Source organism: Octodon degus, unplaced genomic scaffold, assembly GCF_000260255.1.
Source record: "Octodon degus isolate 3935 unplaced genomic scaffold, OctDeg1.0 scaffold00293, whole genome shotgun sequence".
Taxonomy (NCBI): domain Eukaryota; kingdom Metazoa; phylum Chordata; class Mammalia; order Rodentia; family Octodontidae; genus Octodon; species Octodon degus.
The window spans coordinates 671,997-691,998 of NW_004524869.1; the positions used below are offsets into that span (position 1 = coordinate 671,997).

General features: G+C 38.7%; 1 protein-coding gene across 2 annotated transcripts in view; it reads right to left on the reverse strand.

Moving 5' to 3' along the window:
- Adamts12 (ADAM metallopeptidase with thrombospondin type 1 motif 12) overlaps positions 1-20,002 on the reverse strand; it is a 402,762-nt gene that overhangs the window by 283,896 nt on the left and 98,864 nt on the right. The window contains exon 3 of one of the 2 annotated variants that reach the window (XM_023707482.1): positions 2,577-2,691. In XM_023707482.1, the coding sequence (XP_023563250.1) occupies positions 2,577-2,691 (115 nt within the window). Of the gene's footprint in view, positions 1-2,540; positions 2,692-20,002 lie in introns of both variants that reach the window. The other variant, XM_023707481.1, reaches the window with a different exon arrangement.

Here is a 20,002-nt window from a genome sequence, read left to right on the forward strand (position 1 = left end):
CACATTTACAGTCTGTGACAGAATACTTTACACATATAGTAAACGTCATCTTTTTGTATAATCACAATAGTTCAATCTTCTAGCATCACCTGGCCTGAACACAGAGTACCTTAATGCTAGCTAATGACACAGCTACCATGAGTCAATTCCATCATCAGGGTGCAAGAGCACTGAGATTACCTGGTTCAGCAAGACCAAGTATATTTCACTCTGCCAAAATTTTGTAACTTTAAAGGTCACACATAGTTTAAGAATATGTATGGACACGTTAGATATTTTTAATGTCTTTGCTATGATTTACATATTATTGTGTATAAGAGAGATGGTTACAAACAACTGATATTTCTTTGATATGTAGAAATGACACATTTCTTTTTTCTTTCTACCAGTGTAAGAGAGTAGGACCAAGTATTCTCTACCTTTGCCTTTGGGGCTATGAACACTCTGTCCATTTCATCTCAATAACTTTCTCAGTTTCTACTTGGTGCGTAAAATTAAAGTGTGCTACATGTTGTTGTAAGAGGGAGTTCATATTCTGTGATAATGCCTGGTGAAAAAAGATTTACTTTCAAGGAAGACATAAAGAGTAGGGCGGTGGCCATGTAACACCTGAGGCATTTTAGAATTATGAGTTGCTATAGTCTGATAATAATTAGCTTGATGCATTTGAAAATTATTCTCAGATCCACAGCTCTTTCTTTGGTGGAAGGAGTGTGCACAAGCCACCTTCACAGGGGCTTCTGACACAGCGGGTCAAGCCGATATTCAGAGGTTCTAAAAAAGTTGAAGTGAGACACATTGTCTTTCATAAAATGTGTAGAGAAATTTCCAAGACAAACATAATTCTAGGATGGGATTAGGCGAGGTTTTGTTGATCTCTAAAGTCTTCAGGCTGTTCTAGAAACACAATATTAAATAGTATTATAGACATTATAATTATATTGTATATGACCTAATAAGGACTATGGTATTTTTCAGTTGTGGTTCTTTTTTCTACTCATTTATTTTTCCCTCATGACTAAACATCTGCTATTATTAATTGATTTTAATTTACTTATCTCAACAGAAAAGACAGAGATGTACAATATGGGTGGATGAAACACCTTAACTCACTTTACAGTACAATTACACCTACAGAAAACATTGTCCAGCCAAATGTATTCAGTGCCTTCACAACTCTCCCAGTTATATTGGCCATCTAGACCTTAGATTCAGTCTAAAACATATGTAGCATGTTCTCTACCACCCATAATGTAACAGAAGTTGGGCAATTACCTGGGAGAGTCAATCAATGACATGGAGAGTCTTAAGGATTTCCATTGAGATTAATTTATCTGGATTAGTATCTTCAGCAATCAAATCGGTTGGATGATTTGTCTCTTCTTTCAATACTTGTTAGAAGATTTTGATAGCAAATTATCTAATTTAGCACCACATTACAGTTGCTCACCAAGGGTAAAGCATTAAAACAGCTGTCTGAGTTTATGCACAGGAAACACAGATCGAAGATTTCTTACTGCTAACATACACTGCTGAGATTGTAGAGGAAACTCCCAGGAAAGCTGCCAGCAAGCAGAGATCAATGAAGTCTGTGGAGAAGTTCATTCTCCGTTGTCCTTCCACTCTCTTTGCAAAGCTCCTCTTCTGAGGTTTCCCAATTCTTATCAGGATCTACCTTCCCTAACTCCGTCATCATCTGGGTATCGTCCCCTTGAGGTCCATGTTCTATCCCCTTAGGATACCAAGTGATATTTATTTATTTTGTTAGCTAGCATTCTGGTATTTTTTTTTCTGAAGAGACAAATATATATTTTACTTAAGGGGATGTCTCAATTTTCATGTTTTCTGTGCACAATTGCTGTGCCCCAGACATTAAAGATCATCTGGATCACAGGGAAAAAACCTGGATCAGTTGATCTGGGAAAACTACCTGAACTATTTCAGACAAGGGAGAGAAGAGCTGCTCGTGTCCAGCCAGCACATTAGTACAGGGAAATGGCCCAGTGAACACCAGCTGTAACTCAGTGCAGTCAAGCTAACTTGGCTGAATTTATCATCTGATCATGTGGTAATGTGTTTCTCAGTCTTTCTTCACAATATCATTATCAGGAAAAAAAAGAAATCAAAAACAATATCATTATCAGCATCATCAAAATTTATGTCTATCTTCCCTGAACAATTGTGACAAGGTCTCTGGTATTATTTCACAATATGTATTTTAACATTGTTAATATTGAAAATATGTCTTAAACTATTTTCCTTGAATATGGCCAGAAAAATCGTATTTTAAAAACCAATGTAGTTAGGAGTATTATAGTACTATCCTCATCTAATCTGAAAGGATGTAGGAAGAGTTGTCCTCTTCTCGTTAAGAACACAAAGAAATTAAATATTGAAAAGTGAAACAATTGATACAAGGCTCGTGCTTTCCAGCAACAGGGTACAGTGGAGATTACAGACTTGCATAAGAAGAGGACATGTCTTAATAAAGCCATCAAAGAGGAAACTCCTGCACTTGTAAGAGCTTTAAGTCACAATACCCTTTAATCCGCAGGTTGGCTCCTTCGTCTCTGTACCTCTCTGCTTCTGGCTCTTGTAAATGATATGTGGGTGGTATTCTCCCTTGGCGAATGGATGCTCTTTAACAGGCTCAATGAAAAAGTCTCCATGTGGCAGATGGAAAAATCCAGTCTGTAAATATATTCAAGAAGTTTTATTTGAATAAATTCTATATAAAAGATGTTAGGAAAGTAAAATATCATGTGGATCTTCATAATCCCTGCAAACCTTAAACCAGTGCTTTCAGAATCTGTCATCTCTAGTCATAGAAAATATACTCAAATAATTTGAGTAAATGTTTTGATAATCACAATTACTAAATATTTTCAATCTCTTTGGGGTTTTAATGAAGAAAGTACACATGTATACATGGATCCAAATTGTAACATATAATTTATCAGGCTCATAAATCCTCCTTAACTTCATTGCTGGATACCTGTGGAGCTCAGATTAATCAGAGCTGCCACTGACCACAATTACAGAGGCAATACCCTGACCCACACTTCCTTAATAACTGTTAGAATGCGTTTGCGTGTAGGCAGCCCTGCGTCTCCTTAACAGGACTGCTTGACTGGAAGTGTGCAGTTCCATTCTTTACTCAGGAAAACAAAAACACCACAATGTTAAATGTCATCTGAGAGTGAGTTGCAGGGGTCCACAGTGAAAAGCCAATTGTAAATCTCCAATGCATAGATCTGAGAATCACTGGGATGCTGCAGAATGCTGGTCAGTGCATAGCTCAAGCCTAGAAGTGTAGGCTTGTCTCTTTACAGCCCATTAAACATGACTATAAAAGTCCTCTACTATCCATCTCTTAAGAGAGACTTGGCACACACAATCATAATCCCATGTCTGTGCAATGAAGGGCTCCCTCTAGATGACCTCCTCGGGGTGTTATATTGAAACAGTCAGAAGCTCAGACTAAGGAATGAAACTAGGTTCAAATTCAGCTGGATCCCTCACTTACTGACTCTGTCAGTTTGAGTAAATGACTTACTTAATTTCAGATTTTTCAGCTAAAAAATGGGGATAATTGAAGAGTAAATGAGTTAATGCATATAATGCTCTTAGTAAAGGACTTAGGTCATAGTTTTACCTATCCTTACACTCCAAATGCCTGACTATGTCATTTCATGTAGTAAAGTCTTTTACTCAAGTGAAAATTCAGTAAATGTGGGCTTCATGGAAATAAATCTGAAAACAGAGGAGACTCTAGGGAAACTGTAAAAGGCACCTGAATTCAAGCTCCTTTCTCCACTCCTTAGTGCTCCAGGACTGCTCAGCTCTGCAGGTGAACCTGAAAAGGAGCTAAGCAGTCCCCACAGATAGGAGGCAAGAGGGGATTCCTCAAACAGGAGACCCCTCTTGTCACATAGCCCTTGCCTTAAACGTCTAAAGTGTTCACCGCAGTGCAACCAGTACTACAATTGGACATGTAGGTAAATGCCACAAATGACTTCTTATTTTGATTATTGACCTTAAACAACAGAGATAATGGGAAGAGAAAGCATTTCACTGAGGACCATAAGAACAGCTGTGTAACCGTGAATAGGTTACAGAAATGTCATGAGCCACAGAGTTCTCATTTATAAAAGGGCTGGTAGAATGAAGTAAGGTGAGGCTTGAGAATGTATCATGTCTTATAGATGCACAGGGTGATGCTTTAGCAAATTCAATAGTTGTGCATTTAACTTTAAATTTGTTTGTATGCTGATATTTCTTAGGAGATGTGACAATTTTTTCAGTGTCTTTCTCTGTGGGGAAATTTTGAGACAGGAAGAACTGTCAAGGCCCAACAAATTATATCAAATAATTGTGTAAAAGCAGACTCCATACAATGCTGAGATTTGGTTCCATCTCTCCCCTGAATCAGAGCCCAGCCACAAGGAGAATGTGGGCCTGTCACTAATGAGGCTCATTTCTTCCATGGAAACAAAGCAGAAATCCAACATTCCTTAGAAACAGCTGGCCTTGGGAGCCCTTTGTGGACTCTCAATCTGATACTGATGTCCTAGGAGAAACAAAACACCACCAACAGGAAGGATTTATTGAGACCTTCAAACTCAAATTTTGGACTCAAGTGCTGAAAAACAAACAAGTAGAACTCCACTGGAGAACATGGAAATCATTAGATGGACCACATGAATGGTACAGCCTGAAAGCCAAATCTTTTCCTAAAAGATTTCCATCCATTTGTACTCCTCCACATGGTAAGCCTTGCCAGAGGAATATGGGAACCACCTCTTCAGCCTAGGAATTTCTCAGAAGGTGGTTAGAGATTTAGGCAGGCTGAGGATTTGGAGGCAGAGAAGAGATAGGAAAGCACACACACATACACACACACACACACACACACACACACACACAAACACACAGGAGGCTGCTGACCCAGGATCATGAGTGTGTCATGGGTAAGGGAAAGAGTATAAGAGTGAATGAGAAGGTATCTCTGGTTGTGGGGAGCATGCAGTGGGAGATTTCACAGCTAAATTCTATGCCACCTCTTTTTTCTAGAACAAAAACACAGTTTTGTTCATCTAGTGTTGTGATTTGAGTCTGGATGTCTCTCTTCTCAGCCCGCCCCCTGCCAAAGTCTCAAACAATCAGATTTTTTCAGGAGGCAGCTGAATCTACAGTCTGTGATTCATTTGCAGCACAATGCTGGGATTAAGGGTGTTGGGATTAAGTAGGGATGTTGCTGGATCAACGCACTGAATGGATACAATATAAGTGACAGAAAGAGGCTTGCTTGTCTTTCTTTTCCTTGCTTGCTTTATTTGCTATCTTGTGCTACCATGAATGGTTGTCCCCGGTCACATGCCACCTTGCCTTGGATCCAGCCAACTGTGGACTGAAACCTCTGCAAACTGTGAGATAAAGAAAATTTTCTTCCCTTAACTTTGAGTGTCAGGCATTTTGGCTCAACAATGAGAAAAGTAACTAAGACATCTGGTTTCCAGGAAGGCCATTTATTAGGGTCTTCTCAGTTCTCAGGAATCAGGTCACACTGGAAGGAATCACCTAGTTTGCTTTTTTGCTGGTTTTACGATGCTTAAAATGAGCTGCCTCAAAAAAAAAAAAAAAAAAAAAAAAAAACAAAAAAAACACCATTTTCTGTAACCAGCTCTGGCTTGGACCAAAAAAAGCCCTGTGTATTGCATTCTGTTCACTTATTTTCTCATATACTTTTAGATGAGAATGTGGATGGGATTGGGAAAAACATCAATTCACCAAGGGCTTATTGTCTTTATTCAAAAGAACCTCAATAGAATGAGTTTGAGCTTAATGTTTAGTTACTTTTCTCCTTGTTGGGACAAAATATCTAACAACCACAAATTAAAGGAGGAAATGTCTATCACAATTTGTAGAGGTTTCAGTCCTTGTCAGCTGGCTCCAAGGCAGGCTGACATGGCAGACAGGCCTCACTGAGGAGAAACAGCTCATGCCATGTCAGGCAGAAGGCAGTGCAGCAGCAAGAAGTGGTAAACTTGCCTATTTCTTGTTCCTTTAAGTAGCAACCAAGATACAGGCCTAATGATGGGTGTCACTCAGATCCAAGGTGGAGCTTCCATTGTCCACATCTTTAATCTCAGCATCATGCCCTTAATCCACATTTACATACCCTAATCCAGTCACCTTGAAAACTATGACTGAATGACTGAATGAGGCTTTGGGGGACATGTAGATATAATCTATAACACTGAAAAAGAATACCTCTATTTGTTTTAAACAAATTATAAATATCTGTGAATGTTTCCCAGGGCACTACTCTAAAAATTCATTTTAAAGAATCTTAATTTTGCAATTATACACATGCAGAGATGTACAAATCTTGACTTCAAATATTCATAAATCTTTCATGAGGGGAACAAAGGGAGAGATTAAACATTACCAGCAGCCAAGAAATTCTGTTCCCCTCATTATCCTGAGTTCTAACACCAATAAATTAGTTTAAAGACTATCCTTATTCTTTATAGGATGCATTATTTGACACAAAATGAAGATTTCCTAGTTCAAGTGTTGAGGGCTAGCCAATGGAAAAAAATTTATTAAGATAAAAGGATTTCCCAAGGCTTATTAAATTGGACTCATCAATTGCCTCAGTCAGGTGTCAAGCTCAGGTAGTAGAGATGAGATAAAGGGCCCAGGTGCTTTGGTTTGAGCTAGTGACACTGAATCTCTCTCTTTCTGAAGAGGGACAGTCACAGATTCCTTAAAACAGTCCTCTGCTTAGGCAGATGCAAGGGCAGGGGGTTTAATCCCCGGGCCTGCCATGCCAGCCCTGCCCCCAGGACACACTGAGACAGGGATTGAGACTGGGCATGGTGGTGTGTGCCTGTAATCCCAGCACTTTGGGAGGCTGAAAACAGGAGAATCACTATAAGTCTGATCTACGTGGTGAGACCCTGTAGAACTTGTACTAAATACATAAAAAAGACAGTCCCAAAGTGAGAGTATTTGCCCAAATCTTTTCTTCCCTCACTCATCTTGCTTAAAATTACTAATCTTAATGAATGTGACATTACCCTTCAGATAGCAACAACAGTTTGGGATCCAAGGGGAACCTGACTGTTCTAACATACATTGAAGTAGTGAATAGGATGTTTTGGAGTTATAGAGCCCAGAAACTGGAACAGCCCCCTCAAAGTCATGCTGGTATGTCTTTAATAGTACCATAGCAAAACCTAGTAGCTTGGTTGGTAAGAATCAATGATGTAAGAGATTTAAATGGTGCCTCCTGAAGTTATGCAATGGAAGAACACTGTCAAAACTCATCACTTGGGCTGGGGAGATGGCTCAGTGGAATAAGCGCTTCCCTGGCAAGCTCAGGGGTCTGAGTTCAATCCCCGGTTCCAGGAAAAACAAAACAAAACAAAAAAAAAAAACTCATCACTCTGCCCTAGAAGGAAATTTCTTTTCATTTGAAAGTCTCAGAAGTTATCAAATGAACTTTTTATTCTCATAGTGATAGAGACAATGCATTGAACATATTTGGAAAGGAAGAACAGAAAAAAATGGGTTGGGATAAATATAAATGTACCTAAGACACTCAATTATAGTATATAAAGGAGTGAAAAAGGATACCTTCTCTTATTGGATAGTTAGGAAAGAGGATCAGTGAGCCCTGCAAGTCACCAGTGTGCATTAGTATATGACCAACTTGGGCTAAGGTCTCTGAGAAGAGTAATGATCCCCATCTTCAAAGTTTGGGATCCAGCTAAAAGACAATCTAGTGAGATAGCTCAGTGAACTAAGCACCTGCTTAGGCAAGTGCAAGGACCAGGCTTGATTCCTGGCACCCCATGCTGTGCCAGCCCCAACCCAAGGTGACACACACCTGTCATCCCAGTGCTAGGGAGGATGAAAACAGGAGGATCACTGCATAGTGAGATCCTGTAACAAATACATTTTTTATTTTTTTTAATTTTATTTATTTATGTGGGGGGGGGCCAGCTCAGCCCACCAGGGGGCGGGGCCGGCTGGCATGTGGTGCTGGGGGATTGAACCACAGTCCCTGTGTTTGCCAAGCTTGTTCCAAGTAGGTGCTTTAGACCACTGAGCCATCTCACCAGCCCCACAAATACATTTTTTAAAAAGAAAAAAGACAACTCTGGTGTCCTTTAAACAGAAAGAGAAGGGACAGTAAGCTCTGGCTATGGTCTTCTTTTAAAGACCTCAGTTGATGCTGTCTGTCTCAGCCCTAGAGACCAGGTTTAGGCACTAGACCTAGTGTCGAGATCCAGAGTTCTGGGTCACAGAGCCCACCACCACTTCACACATCACCTACAGCAGTGGCACTCCTGCTGATGCGATGTGTACAGCACTGCATTTCTGTGTAGAAGCCAGAGAAAATTGATTCTTTGAGAGATCAAACAGAAGACTGAGTTTCTATTGTCTGTAAAACACTTGCCTCAGTCTCAAAGCCATCAGAGGCTCCTAAAATGATCATTTTTTTCTGGTTGACTATTTGCCAGATACAAACAAACTTTTCTAATTTAGTTGGTATCTGAGGCCCTAAATCAATAAGAAAACCAGGAAGTCAAGAGATTATAGAAGCTTTGTCCTAAGCAGAAGTTTGGATGACATCCCTGGGAAGGTTCTTCTAATATACTAATGCAACAGCTAGCAGAAACTGTGAAATGACACCTAGGATTTGGAAGCAGATTTATTTTATGTTGATGGCAACTCATTGGGAATATTCCAACTATATCAGACTCTGATTGCTGATGGTCTAGAGCTCATATTGGAAAAGCAAGCAAGAAGTACAGAGGAAGAATGGATTGCCACTTGGGGACTGGTTTACATAATGCCCATCATAGTGATCAGTTATGCAGTGACCAGCTGTTTCTAGGAGACAAGAAGCAACCAGACCTGGAACAAGAACTGTTACCTGGGCAACTATGAAACTGAATTATACTAGCTGGGGGGAGGGGGCATTTTCTAGTATCATAATCCTGTACCATAATGCAAAAGAGCCACTTGACTGACCTCCATGGAGACAAAGAGGACAGTGACTGGTAAGATCATTGGTTCCTGAAGGTAGAGTCCGTGAGTCTTGACAACCAGAGACTCATGTAATTTGAACAAGTATGAGCTCAAAAAGTAGCTTTAGAAAGACAGTTTTGCAAAATATTCTAAAAGAGTCCAGTAGCCCATAATAGCATTGGGTCTTCTGTTTACTAAACACTTTTAGAGAAATCAATCAAAAAAAAAAAAGAAAGACAGTTTTGGGCTCTCCACACTGTTACCACCTGCTAGGTAGGTGTCAAGACATACCGTAGACCTGGTCCTTCTGTCCCAAACCAGTAGTATTGACAGCAGTCACTCTAATGAAGGTGTTCTCTACCTGCACAGGCCAATTCAGTGGCAGACAGTCCATGTGGCTCATTCCCGAGATGGGGAATGAATAGTGGCACCACAGACATGGCCAATGCAACAGAAACACTCATCTTTAAATTTTCATTTAATGTTGGGATCTTCTATTTAAACATTCATGATAGAGGCTGCCATCTTGGACAGCTTACTTCTACAACTTAGCCAACTAGGTGAAAGCATGCTAACTGTCTAATCAAAACTCTCACCACAGAAGCAACTTCTCAGCCTGGGAGGCTGGTTTTAGGACACTTCTCAGAAAGAAGCAAGCACAAATCCAATACTTGGATTTCTTTAAATGAATATTTAAAGCTGGAATCTTCAGTTAATTTAATTTGCAAGTATCTAGGTCAGTAACAATGCCAAGTCCTGGGCTTGTTTTCCTACTAACAGCAAAATCTGTAGTAGATTTTGTTTCCCTAGGGAGGAAAAAGCCAAACTTTGCAAAAGACCTGCATTCAACACTCAGTTCTGTCACTATCAAGCAGTGTTCTCTACAGGAACAATTTGGACTCTCAGCCTCTATTTTCTCATTTGTAAAATGGAAACGACAATGCATTTTTTGCTGAGGAGTTATATTAAAAACAATGAGGGCTGGCCTGATAGCTCAGCAGAAAAAGGTGCCTGCTTAGGTAGAGCACAGTGACCGGGATTCAATCCCCAGCATACCATGCCAGCCCCACCTGAGGGGCGTGCTGAGACGGTGGAGACTGGTCATGGCGGTGCGCACCTGCAATCCCAGCACTTGGGAGGCTGAAAACAGGAGAATCACTAGGAGTCTGATCTATGTAGTGAGACCCTGTAGACCCTGTACTAAATACAGAAAAAAAAATTTGAATGAAGGAAAATACAACAGTGACTCCAAACAATGCCTGCCCCCTATAAATGTTCTCTGATGAAAATTTCCACATTAGTGCCATCTTAACTATGACTAAATTACTTCCTAATCTTGAAGTGTGGTTAATACAATTGTGTATTAAAATATTCAATTTTAAGTTCTGGACAAAAGTCTTTGGCTCATTAAGGATAGAGATACTGCTTCTGCATCAATTATCTTTGCTTCTCACTTGATAATACATGCTTAGAACTGAGAGTATTCATTGTATTATAATTCTGAAAAGGTATATCCAGAAATTCACTATTGTTTTCTCAGAAGAAAGAGTAAGTCACAGATGGAAGGACCTTAATCTGGGCACTAAATATCATTCTATTTTTATTTATTTGTTTGTTTGTTTGTTTGTTTTTCATTTTTTAAATGTAACTAGTACAGGATCTACAGGGTCTTACTACACAGATCAGACTCATAGTGATCCTCCTGTTTGCAGACTCCCAAGCACTGGGAATACAAGCATGCACCACCATCATGCCCAGTCTCTTAGTTTTATTTTTGAGATAGGTTTTTAATGTGCAGTTTAGGCTGGCTTTGAACTCACTGCATAGTTCAGGTTACCTTTGATCTCCTGGTGATCCTCCTGCCTCAGCCTCCCAAGTGCTGAGATTACAGATGTGTGTCACCATACCCAGAAAGCCTGGATTTTAGAAACTACAAATATAACTACTAAAAGCAAGGAGGCATCAGGTGATTCAATAGTTCAGGGATTCTCTAATTTCAGTGCATAAAAGAATCACAGAGAGAGCTTATTAAAAATGCATGACCTCAAGGGCTTTTCCCAAAGACTCAATAATTTTGTTGTGATGTTCTAGAATGGGCAACTACCAAGCACAATGGGGCTTCTGATACAGATAATTCTTGTGTAACACTTTTAATGACACTGTACTTTTCCATTATGTGCTATCTTATTTTTTTTTTCTCCCCACCTCCACACTGGCATAACAGTATCTGGAGAAGTGCTAGTAATTAGATTCTATCAGATCAAGTTTCAACATGATAATTGTTTAGAATATTTCTCTGAATTTGAAAGTCACGGAGAATATTTCTAACATCTTGGGTAATGCATGTCAAGGCAATGATAAGGTTCTCTCTAACAAAGTTAGAAACCATTACAGTAAGTAGATGCCCTAGTTGAGCAAGTGTCTCAAATTTTAAATGTGAAATCCTTTCATTTCTAGAAGAAAATAGTCTGGAAGAAGCTAGGCAGCCATAAATGCGGAATAACCCAACTGAACCTACTGACTAAAATTGGAACAGTGATTTTTCATATCACCTCAAACTATATTTCTAGATAGAAAAGAATATCAAAGAGCATCAGCTAAGAGTGACTGTAGCAATTGAAAGGTTCAGTAAAACTTCTCTTGAACTCTGTCCTTAGGGGTAGGGTGGGAGCATCAGAGATGACAAGATCTTAGAAAATAGTCTTCCTAGTCTTGAACAAAAAGAGGAATATCAGAATCATTTCTGATTTCACACACTTCAGTTATCTATTAAAAGAGCATTCTGCTTCTCAGAATTTTTGCTTTTGCTTTATTAAAAAAAATTCCTCAAAGTAGCAATCCATATATTCTTGCTTGTTGCTTTTCATGAGAAAATGAGGTGTCCAAAAAAAAAGAACAGAAAAAATTGCTAGTACTTTAAAAGCCCAGAAAACATGTTATTAGGGAGAACAATGGGAGGGATCTGGCTTCCAGAAGTGAAACCACTTTCCCCATGGGGAGCAGCAAGCCCTGCAAGCTAAATTGGTGGATTTAGCCAAATGACACAGCTCTGTTTTTCATGATCCCCTCGCAGGTCATCATTTTCATCATTCTCTACTGTGAGGATGCTTGACCTCGGCCTTTCTCCCTCCCTTGCGGGCAAAGATCCCTGCTGGGGGAACACTCCCACCCTGGAGGAAGAGCATGCCAGCCACTGAAAGCCGTGCAGCAGTTGCCGATGTGCTCCTCTCACTCACTGCAGGGGTTTGGGACGTAGTATTCCAGGGTATTTAACAATGACCCACACAAAGCAGAACATCATCTCTCAGACTTGATGAAGGGTGTAGGCTAGCCATGAAGGGGTTCATACCACGCTGAATTCATGAAAAAATGATTGACCTAAGAAGAAGTAATCACTGTCTTATCTAGGGATGAATAAAAAGATTTTATCCTCCTTTGTATGACGTGACAGCCAGGAAATGAGCTTCAGAATTGGGGGAAATATATAACAGTAACATGGAAGATGGAAGGTTTCTGAGTTTCCAGAATTTAATAATTTTTGTCTTAAACATTCCATTCTCAAAATTTTCCAGTTATCCCCATAATATTTTATTTAGTTATTTATTCTTTGTGGCTTTCTAATTTAGAATCTAATCAAGTTTAACACAGTTCTGCATTCACATAATAAATTATTTTAAAAGCAAATTTCATATGTACTTTGGTATGGTTTGAATCTAAACCCCCCCCCAAAAAAAAATTTCAGAGGTAGAGTTTTAGGAGGTAACTGGATCATGGGGTACCACATTCATCAGTGGATAAACCCACGGATGGGTTGATAGCTGAATGAACTATTATGTGGTGGAAACCTGTTGTGGATGCCAATGGGTGGCCAACACATTACACCCAGCTGAACTGAACTAGTGTGGTGCTTGGTCGGGGAGGCCCACCTGAGGAGTGTTGCCAGCAGCATAAGAGGCTATTAAGAAAGCTGTTCAGAGAAGCTGTTGGAGTTACTGAAAGCTGCTGGTTTTCTTGGGCTATTCTGCTAGAGGACCTTGTCATGCTGGCTTTCTTTTGTTCTCATTTGAGGAGGATCTTGGAAACTTGTTGTTGAGAATGGCTATGGTTCACTTTGGAGGAACTTGGTTCTCATCTTGTGCATCACTTCCTGGATCCAGAGGGGAAGATGGTGTGCAGCTCAGTCTCGTGGAAAAGCTTGTCATGTTGGCTTTCCTGGTGGGAACTCAGCCTTCCACATCTTGGGAGGAGCTCAGTACCTTGCTATTGCTGAGGATGGCTGTTGTACTTCTCAGGGATCTCTGACTCTTAACGTAAGCATTGCTTTCTGGCTCCAGTGCAGATCCCTCAGCCTGCTGGCACAGATCCTTCATCCCACTGGCGTATTTCTAGCTTTCATCACTGACCTTTGGGCCATCTAGTGCAGAACCATGAAGTGGGCCTGAATGACACTGTCATGGGCTCTAGGCCTCCAGTTGGACTTATGGGAGGTGCTGTTATAAGCTCTAGTTTTCAGCTGGACTCATACAGGGTATTAGGATCCAGGCTCTCAGCAGGAGTCTTTGGTCTTTAGTGTGGTCAGATTTCCTGTACTCTTTGTACACAATTCTTTGGGTTATTCACTATAAATTATCTTGTGAAATGGGTCTTGTATTGTTCACCTTGCAAAAACCCCAAACCACAACAGGCCCACTAATTGGAAGTGTATCACTGGGTGTGTAACTTAGAAGTATGCATTCCTACCTCCTCATTTTTCTTCCCTCTTTGGGTCTTCCTCAGATCTCTTCCTGGCTGCCATGAGTTAAACAACTTCTCCCCCCACCAGGCCCTTCCACCATGCCATTTCTGCACCAGAGTTAGATCACCATGGACCAAACCCTCTAAAACTATGAGTTTTTAAATCATGTGAGTATGGTATTTAGTCCCAGTGAGAGCAAAGTTAACACATATGTACCTTCAAGCATGTTGTTTACATTTTACTGACTTAGTTATTTACAGTGTGATATTATAAAAAGCCAGTTATGGAAAAAAATAATCATTTGTTCTACCTCTCCCAGTGCACAGAGATCATGACTTGTTTATTTTATTTTTCTGGAGGTTATCTCCAGTTTTCTAAATAACATGCTGCCATTGCTTCATCAATTTTAGACACTATCTGAAATGTTATGCTATTGCTTTTGACAAGGATTTAACTCCCTTCCATGAACATTCTCTCTTTTCCTGTGTCATTTCTTTAGTTACAGCAATATAAAAAACTATATTTAGTTCATTAAACAATGAAATGTGGGAACAGCATGTAGTCAGGACATACTGATACATCTTACAGGTTGGTGTGTGCTCTAATAGGTTGATCTTTATGGTACACAGGCTTTCTTTTTTGTAGATATTTTTGTTTTTCTTATAATTTCCATTTACCTTTCTTTTCTTACTACACTGTCGTCTTCATTATTACAATCTGCTCCCCTTAAATCTCCAGTACACCAGGTAGCATGACACGGCCTTCCTTCTGTTTCCTGAAGAGATTCTCTGAAGCTCTCCATCACCCTCTTCTAAACTAGACCAGCAGCTCAAAACCAGCATCTGATAATATCCAGATACTTCTGATGATTCCTCTAAATTAGATCCACTAGTTTCTGGCTTTTCCATCTTTATGTGCTTTTGTTCAGCACCCAACTTTAATTTGAGAAATCTGTCATTTTACTGACTTAGTTGTTTTTATATAGTCTCATCCATATTTCAAAAGAAGGCCTGCAAGTTCAGGCAAAGAGCCCTGGAGAGGCCTGAGCATGTCACTGAGGGAATTAAGCCAAAGGCACGGTGGAGACCCCAGGAAATGCACATGCCAGGAATGTAGAGTGTCTGCGGAGGGCAGCTTTAGGTTATGAAAGGAGGCAGCCCAAGAGAAGGATCATATAGGCTGTAGCTGTCAGGGTCATAGCGGTGTGGTCATACAAGCTCCTTGAAACTCACATCTTACCCTACTGTGTTAATTTGAATGCCAGGTATGAACTACAGGACTTAATACATGCCCTGCTATATTTTGGTCTTTCATTGGTCAGATTCTTTTCTATTGCATCCTATAAGAATTGGAATGTTGTTCCTATACTATTGTACCTTAGGATTATATAACTTTTTTATACAGTTTATACAGATAGGATTTTGCCTGGAGTTTCAGAAGTTGTTTAGATTTTGACTTTTGAAAAATTCTGGAACCATTAAGACTTTAGGAAAGGAGTTGTTTCATTTCCAGTTGTTTATGAGACAGATGTATTATGACAGGTGGAATTGTGAACCTTATATTATCTTAATTTGGACATAAAGTATGGTTAAGGAGCTGTGTTTGGGTGTATTGTTGGTAAAGGGTGGGTTCTGAACAGTACTTCTGATACATAAACTTCACTGGATTAAGTAATGCTGAGCAGATTAGCAAAGCATGCTCTTATGTGGGTCTCTCTGGATCCTGAAGGTGACTTTGGACCATATCTGTATGTTCCCTCTCAGGAGGTCTTCCCTTGCTCTGCTTCCTGGCTGCCATGAACTAAGCAGTTTTGCTGCTTCATGCCCTTTCACCATGATTTCTCTGCCTCAGGGTTGGGTTTAAATTTTGAGCAAATTAAACCTCTCTGCCCTTAAGTTGTGGGTGCTGGGTGTTGAGTCTCAACAAAAAGTTGACTTGTGCACCTTCAAATGTTTCTATTAGGCCAAAGTTTCATCAGCCTTGTTGCTGTTGTTGTTGTTGTTGACATAGTGAGCTCTTCCTCAGTCTATATTTTTCCTTTGTGAAAGTATCTTGTTTTATGGATAAAATATTTTAAGGACATGAATTCAAAGCTTTGATGTTTTCTTTTTTTTTTTTGCTTTGATGTTTTCTTTCTTGCTTGTTACACTCTTTTTTGCTCCCTGCTTATCTGATTTTTCTAGTTATTTTTTCCTCTTTATTTACCTCCTTCTTTTCCATGTTGAACGTTTTCTTGCAATGACCTAATAACTATGTTTATCCCTCTATAGTTATGAGGAAGTACTGAGAAACTAGATAAGTGCTTTGTGCATGTATGTGAAGCTTGTGACTGTTCATGTAGAGATGCAGTAGGCATCTCATGAGGATTAAGGATTTCCCAAATGCCAGAATATAAAGTTTTCTTTTCTGTGGGTCATTTAATCCATGCACAGAAGAAATCTGCAGTCTAATACTTAGGAGATAAACACTTGGTTATATAATTCTGCTGAGGTAGGAAAGGACACAGGTACTCTATTATCTACTCCACCTTTCTGTCCTCCCTGGAATCCATCATATCTAGCATCTGTAAGCCCCAAGCCCACTGGAATTTCTAGGTCAAATCAACTTTCTTCTCACCTACATATACCCTGCTGGTGCACAAAAGTGAGTTGTGGTTCATTTTGTATGAAGCAAACTAATGCTAACTAAATTATTTGCCCTACTTTTCCCTATAGGATTATCTCTACAACTTATCCTAAGATAAGTTCTTTCCCAGACTCTGTTATCACCAGGAAAGAGAAGAAACATAGTCCACTTGTCATTTTTGAAAACTTCATAATGCCTTCAAGAGGACCAGAAATAAAAATAATTGGATTAATTTGATGCACTTTTAGATGATGTAAAGACCTTCTCTTAAACCTCCTCCTTCTCATCAAAAACATCATAATATGAAAGGCTTTACACACTTAGAAACTTAAGTCAACTTCTGTTTCTACTCACCACTCAAAAATGTTTAGAATCCACAATTCATAAAAGAGAAATGATGACATGCATTAAAAACTTCTAACAATAGAAATACATTAAGACAATTTGCCCGATTTATCAAAAATCTAAACAGCACTAATAATTTATTCAGTTCTGGAAAGTATAAAGTGGGTTCCATGAACTTTCAGAAGTACCCTGAGAACTGGCTAAGAGGTACCACCCTTTTCAATAAATTTAAAATTGATGACAGCAAGATTCCTAGAGATGAATTTGAGACACACAGTAATGTGTTTGACGCAAAAAACACAACCTTTACAAATTGCTAATGAATACTACTGTTAAATGAAGCACAAGTGTATAACAAAAATTTTCTGACTATAGTAGTAACATTAATCTTAATCATTGTCTTTCTTATACTTGTTCTACAATTCTCAAACACTGGGCTGAGGAGATAGCTTGGCAGTCTAAGTGCCTGCACGGCAAGTGCAGGGACATGAATTCTACCCCTGTACCACATGCCCTTCTGGCCCTGCATTGTGCTGGCTATGGAAACCAGGTATGGTGGCGCACACTTGTAATCCCTGTGCTGGGGAGGCTGAGACAGGAAGATTACTATGAGTTCAAGCTGCATAGTGAGACACTGTACTAAATAAATAAATAAATAAATAAATAAATAAATAAATTTCCAAATTTAGGAAGCTTCAAGTATATTTATGTTTTAAATCAAAAAATATTAATTTTTAAAATATTTGGCAGAAGTTAACTCTATGTCAAACATTTAGTTTTATAAAATGAAAATACAAACATCTTCTTCATGGAATCCCAAATAATTTATATGGATGCTCTTCCCTCCAGGAGATAGAATGTAACTCCCTTTATACCACATCTTTCTTTAGTGCAGGCAGTTTCATATGTTTGGGCCCATAGAGTATTGACAGGAAAAAAGTAAAGTATCATTACAATAGAGAAATATACTGGATACGATCTGAGTCAGGTGATCAAGATTAAGAAAATTAGTGATTGTTTTATCAGTATCTGGTGACTTGGATGTCCTGGGAGGAGAACGGTATTCTGCCTCTGTTGAGTCTAGTCATGAAAACATAATAAATAGTTGAAATTTAGGCATATTCTACAAAACCCCAATTCGGACTCCTCAAATTCCCAAGGTCACAAGAAAAGTCTGGAAAATTATAATAACTCAAAGAGGACTAAGAAGATATGATGACAAAATGGTGTATTTTGAATTTGTCCATTTGTAAAAATTAGTATTAAAGTCAATCGAAGGTTGATGCTGGTCAAAGTCAAGGAACAGAGATTTAAAATTATTTAATGATAGACCTAGGCAATCGCTCTGTAAATGTGGCCATCCCATAATATCATCATTACATATTCTGGAGAAATGAAGACTATATCTGCCTTTGGGAAGAATATACACTGAAAATCTCAGAAATGCATACTATTGATCCAAAAACTTCACTTATAAATGATTTTCCTGGTTGAAAACAAGGGAAACAGCTTAGACCCAAAGATATTCATCACTGCAGTACTTATAATGATGTGTAATGAGAAACAACTCAAGTGACTGGCAAAAATAGATTAGGACACAAACAGCATAACATACATAATGAGATATTATGCAGTAAAAAGAGAACGTCTTAGGTATTTAATAATACAGAAAATGTTCATTGTATAATATTGATTGAAAGAATACATAATTGTATGTTCAATATGATTCTATTTTCTTGAAACATATAGAAAATAGAGGTTACATAAGATCATTCATATGTACCAATGCATATAAGCCAATGCTCATTATTATAATTCCTGAATGGTTAGATAATAGCCATTTTCTCTTCTATAATTTTGTTAAAAGTTCTGAATTCACCACATTGGATATACATTCCTTTTATAATAAAAATTAAGTCATTTTCTAAACTTTGCTGTTCTTTTTTATGATTACATTATGAATAATCTTAATTTTTCTCTTTGTGCCCTTCTGTACTTTTTTGATCTCTCTATTATTATGTGTTATTACATAATAATGTATTCAAATAGACTACTCAAATGCTTTATTGTACTTCCACCCAGTTGTGCCTTGAATGGTAACATTTTAGTCTCTAAATTTAAGTAGATTAAGTTATATACACATTTTGGATAGTTTCAAGGTACTTGTTTATTTATAAATCATGAGTTTCAATTGAAGAACCTGAAAAATACCATCTTTCCCTAACATCCTGCCATGACTTTGTCCAATATTGTCAGCCTGCAGTCCCCAGGTGAAGCAGCTGACAGCAGGGAAGAGGAGCAGGTGTTGGATAATATGAGGAGAAGTCACTGGCAAACAAGAGAAGGGAGAAGGATAGAAAGAGGAAAAGTGTCAAACATAGAAGGAAAGGTGGAGCAGATTTTTAATTATTAGGTAAACCAACAAAAATAGATGAATTATCTGTTTTTTCATACATTTTTGAAGTTGCAATAATGCCCTGGGAGGCAACCATTCCCAACCATTCTTGTATGCTGTTGTTTACCAGCAGCGTAGAAGACCGCTGTGAGTAAGGAGAGAGTAGGGCAGCTTTGACAATGTTAAAGTGGATTGTGTAAAATCTCCACACTGACATCCACGGTGCTTGCACCAGCCTGCATGCCCACCAGCCATGGAGGAGGGTACCTTTTTCCCCACAGCCCTGCCAGTATCATTTATTGGTTAATGGCCATACTTTGTGGAGCAAGAGAGAATTTCAGGGTTATTTTAATTTGCATTTCTTGAATGATCAGTGGTGCTGCACATTTTTTTCATGAATTTGTTTACTGTTTGTACTTCTTCTGAGAATTGTCTATTCATTTCAGATGCCCATCTTTAAACTGGATCATTAAATTTGGAGTGGTCCAGAATTTTTTAAAATTCTTTTTGTATTCTAGATATTAGTCATTTGTCTGAAGAACAACTGGCTAAGGATACTTTTTCACTCTAGGTTGTCTTTTCACTCTGTTGATGATTTATTTTTCTGTGTAAAAGATTTTTAGTAAGATGAGCTCTCAGTTGTTGATTCACTGTATTATTTCCCAAGCTATCAGTGTTTTGCTCAGGAAACCTTTGGCTTCAAGAGTTGTACGTTTTCTATTTTCCAGCATATTTAGTGTTTCTATTTGAATATTATTATCTTTGATCCATATTAATTTTAGTTTTGTACATGGTGATAGACAATGTTCCAGTGTTAGTCTTCAGCATGTGGAAAGGCAAATGTTCCAACAGCATTC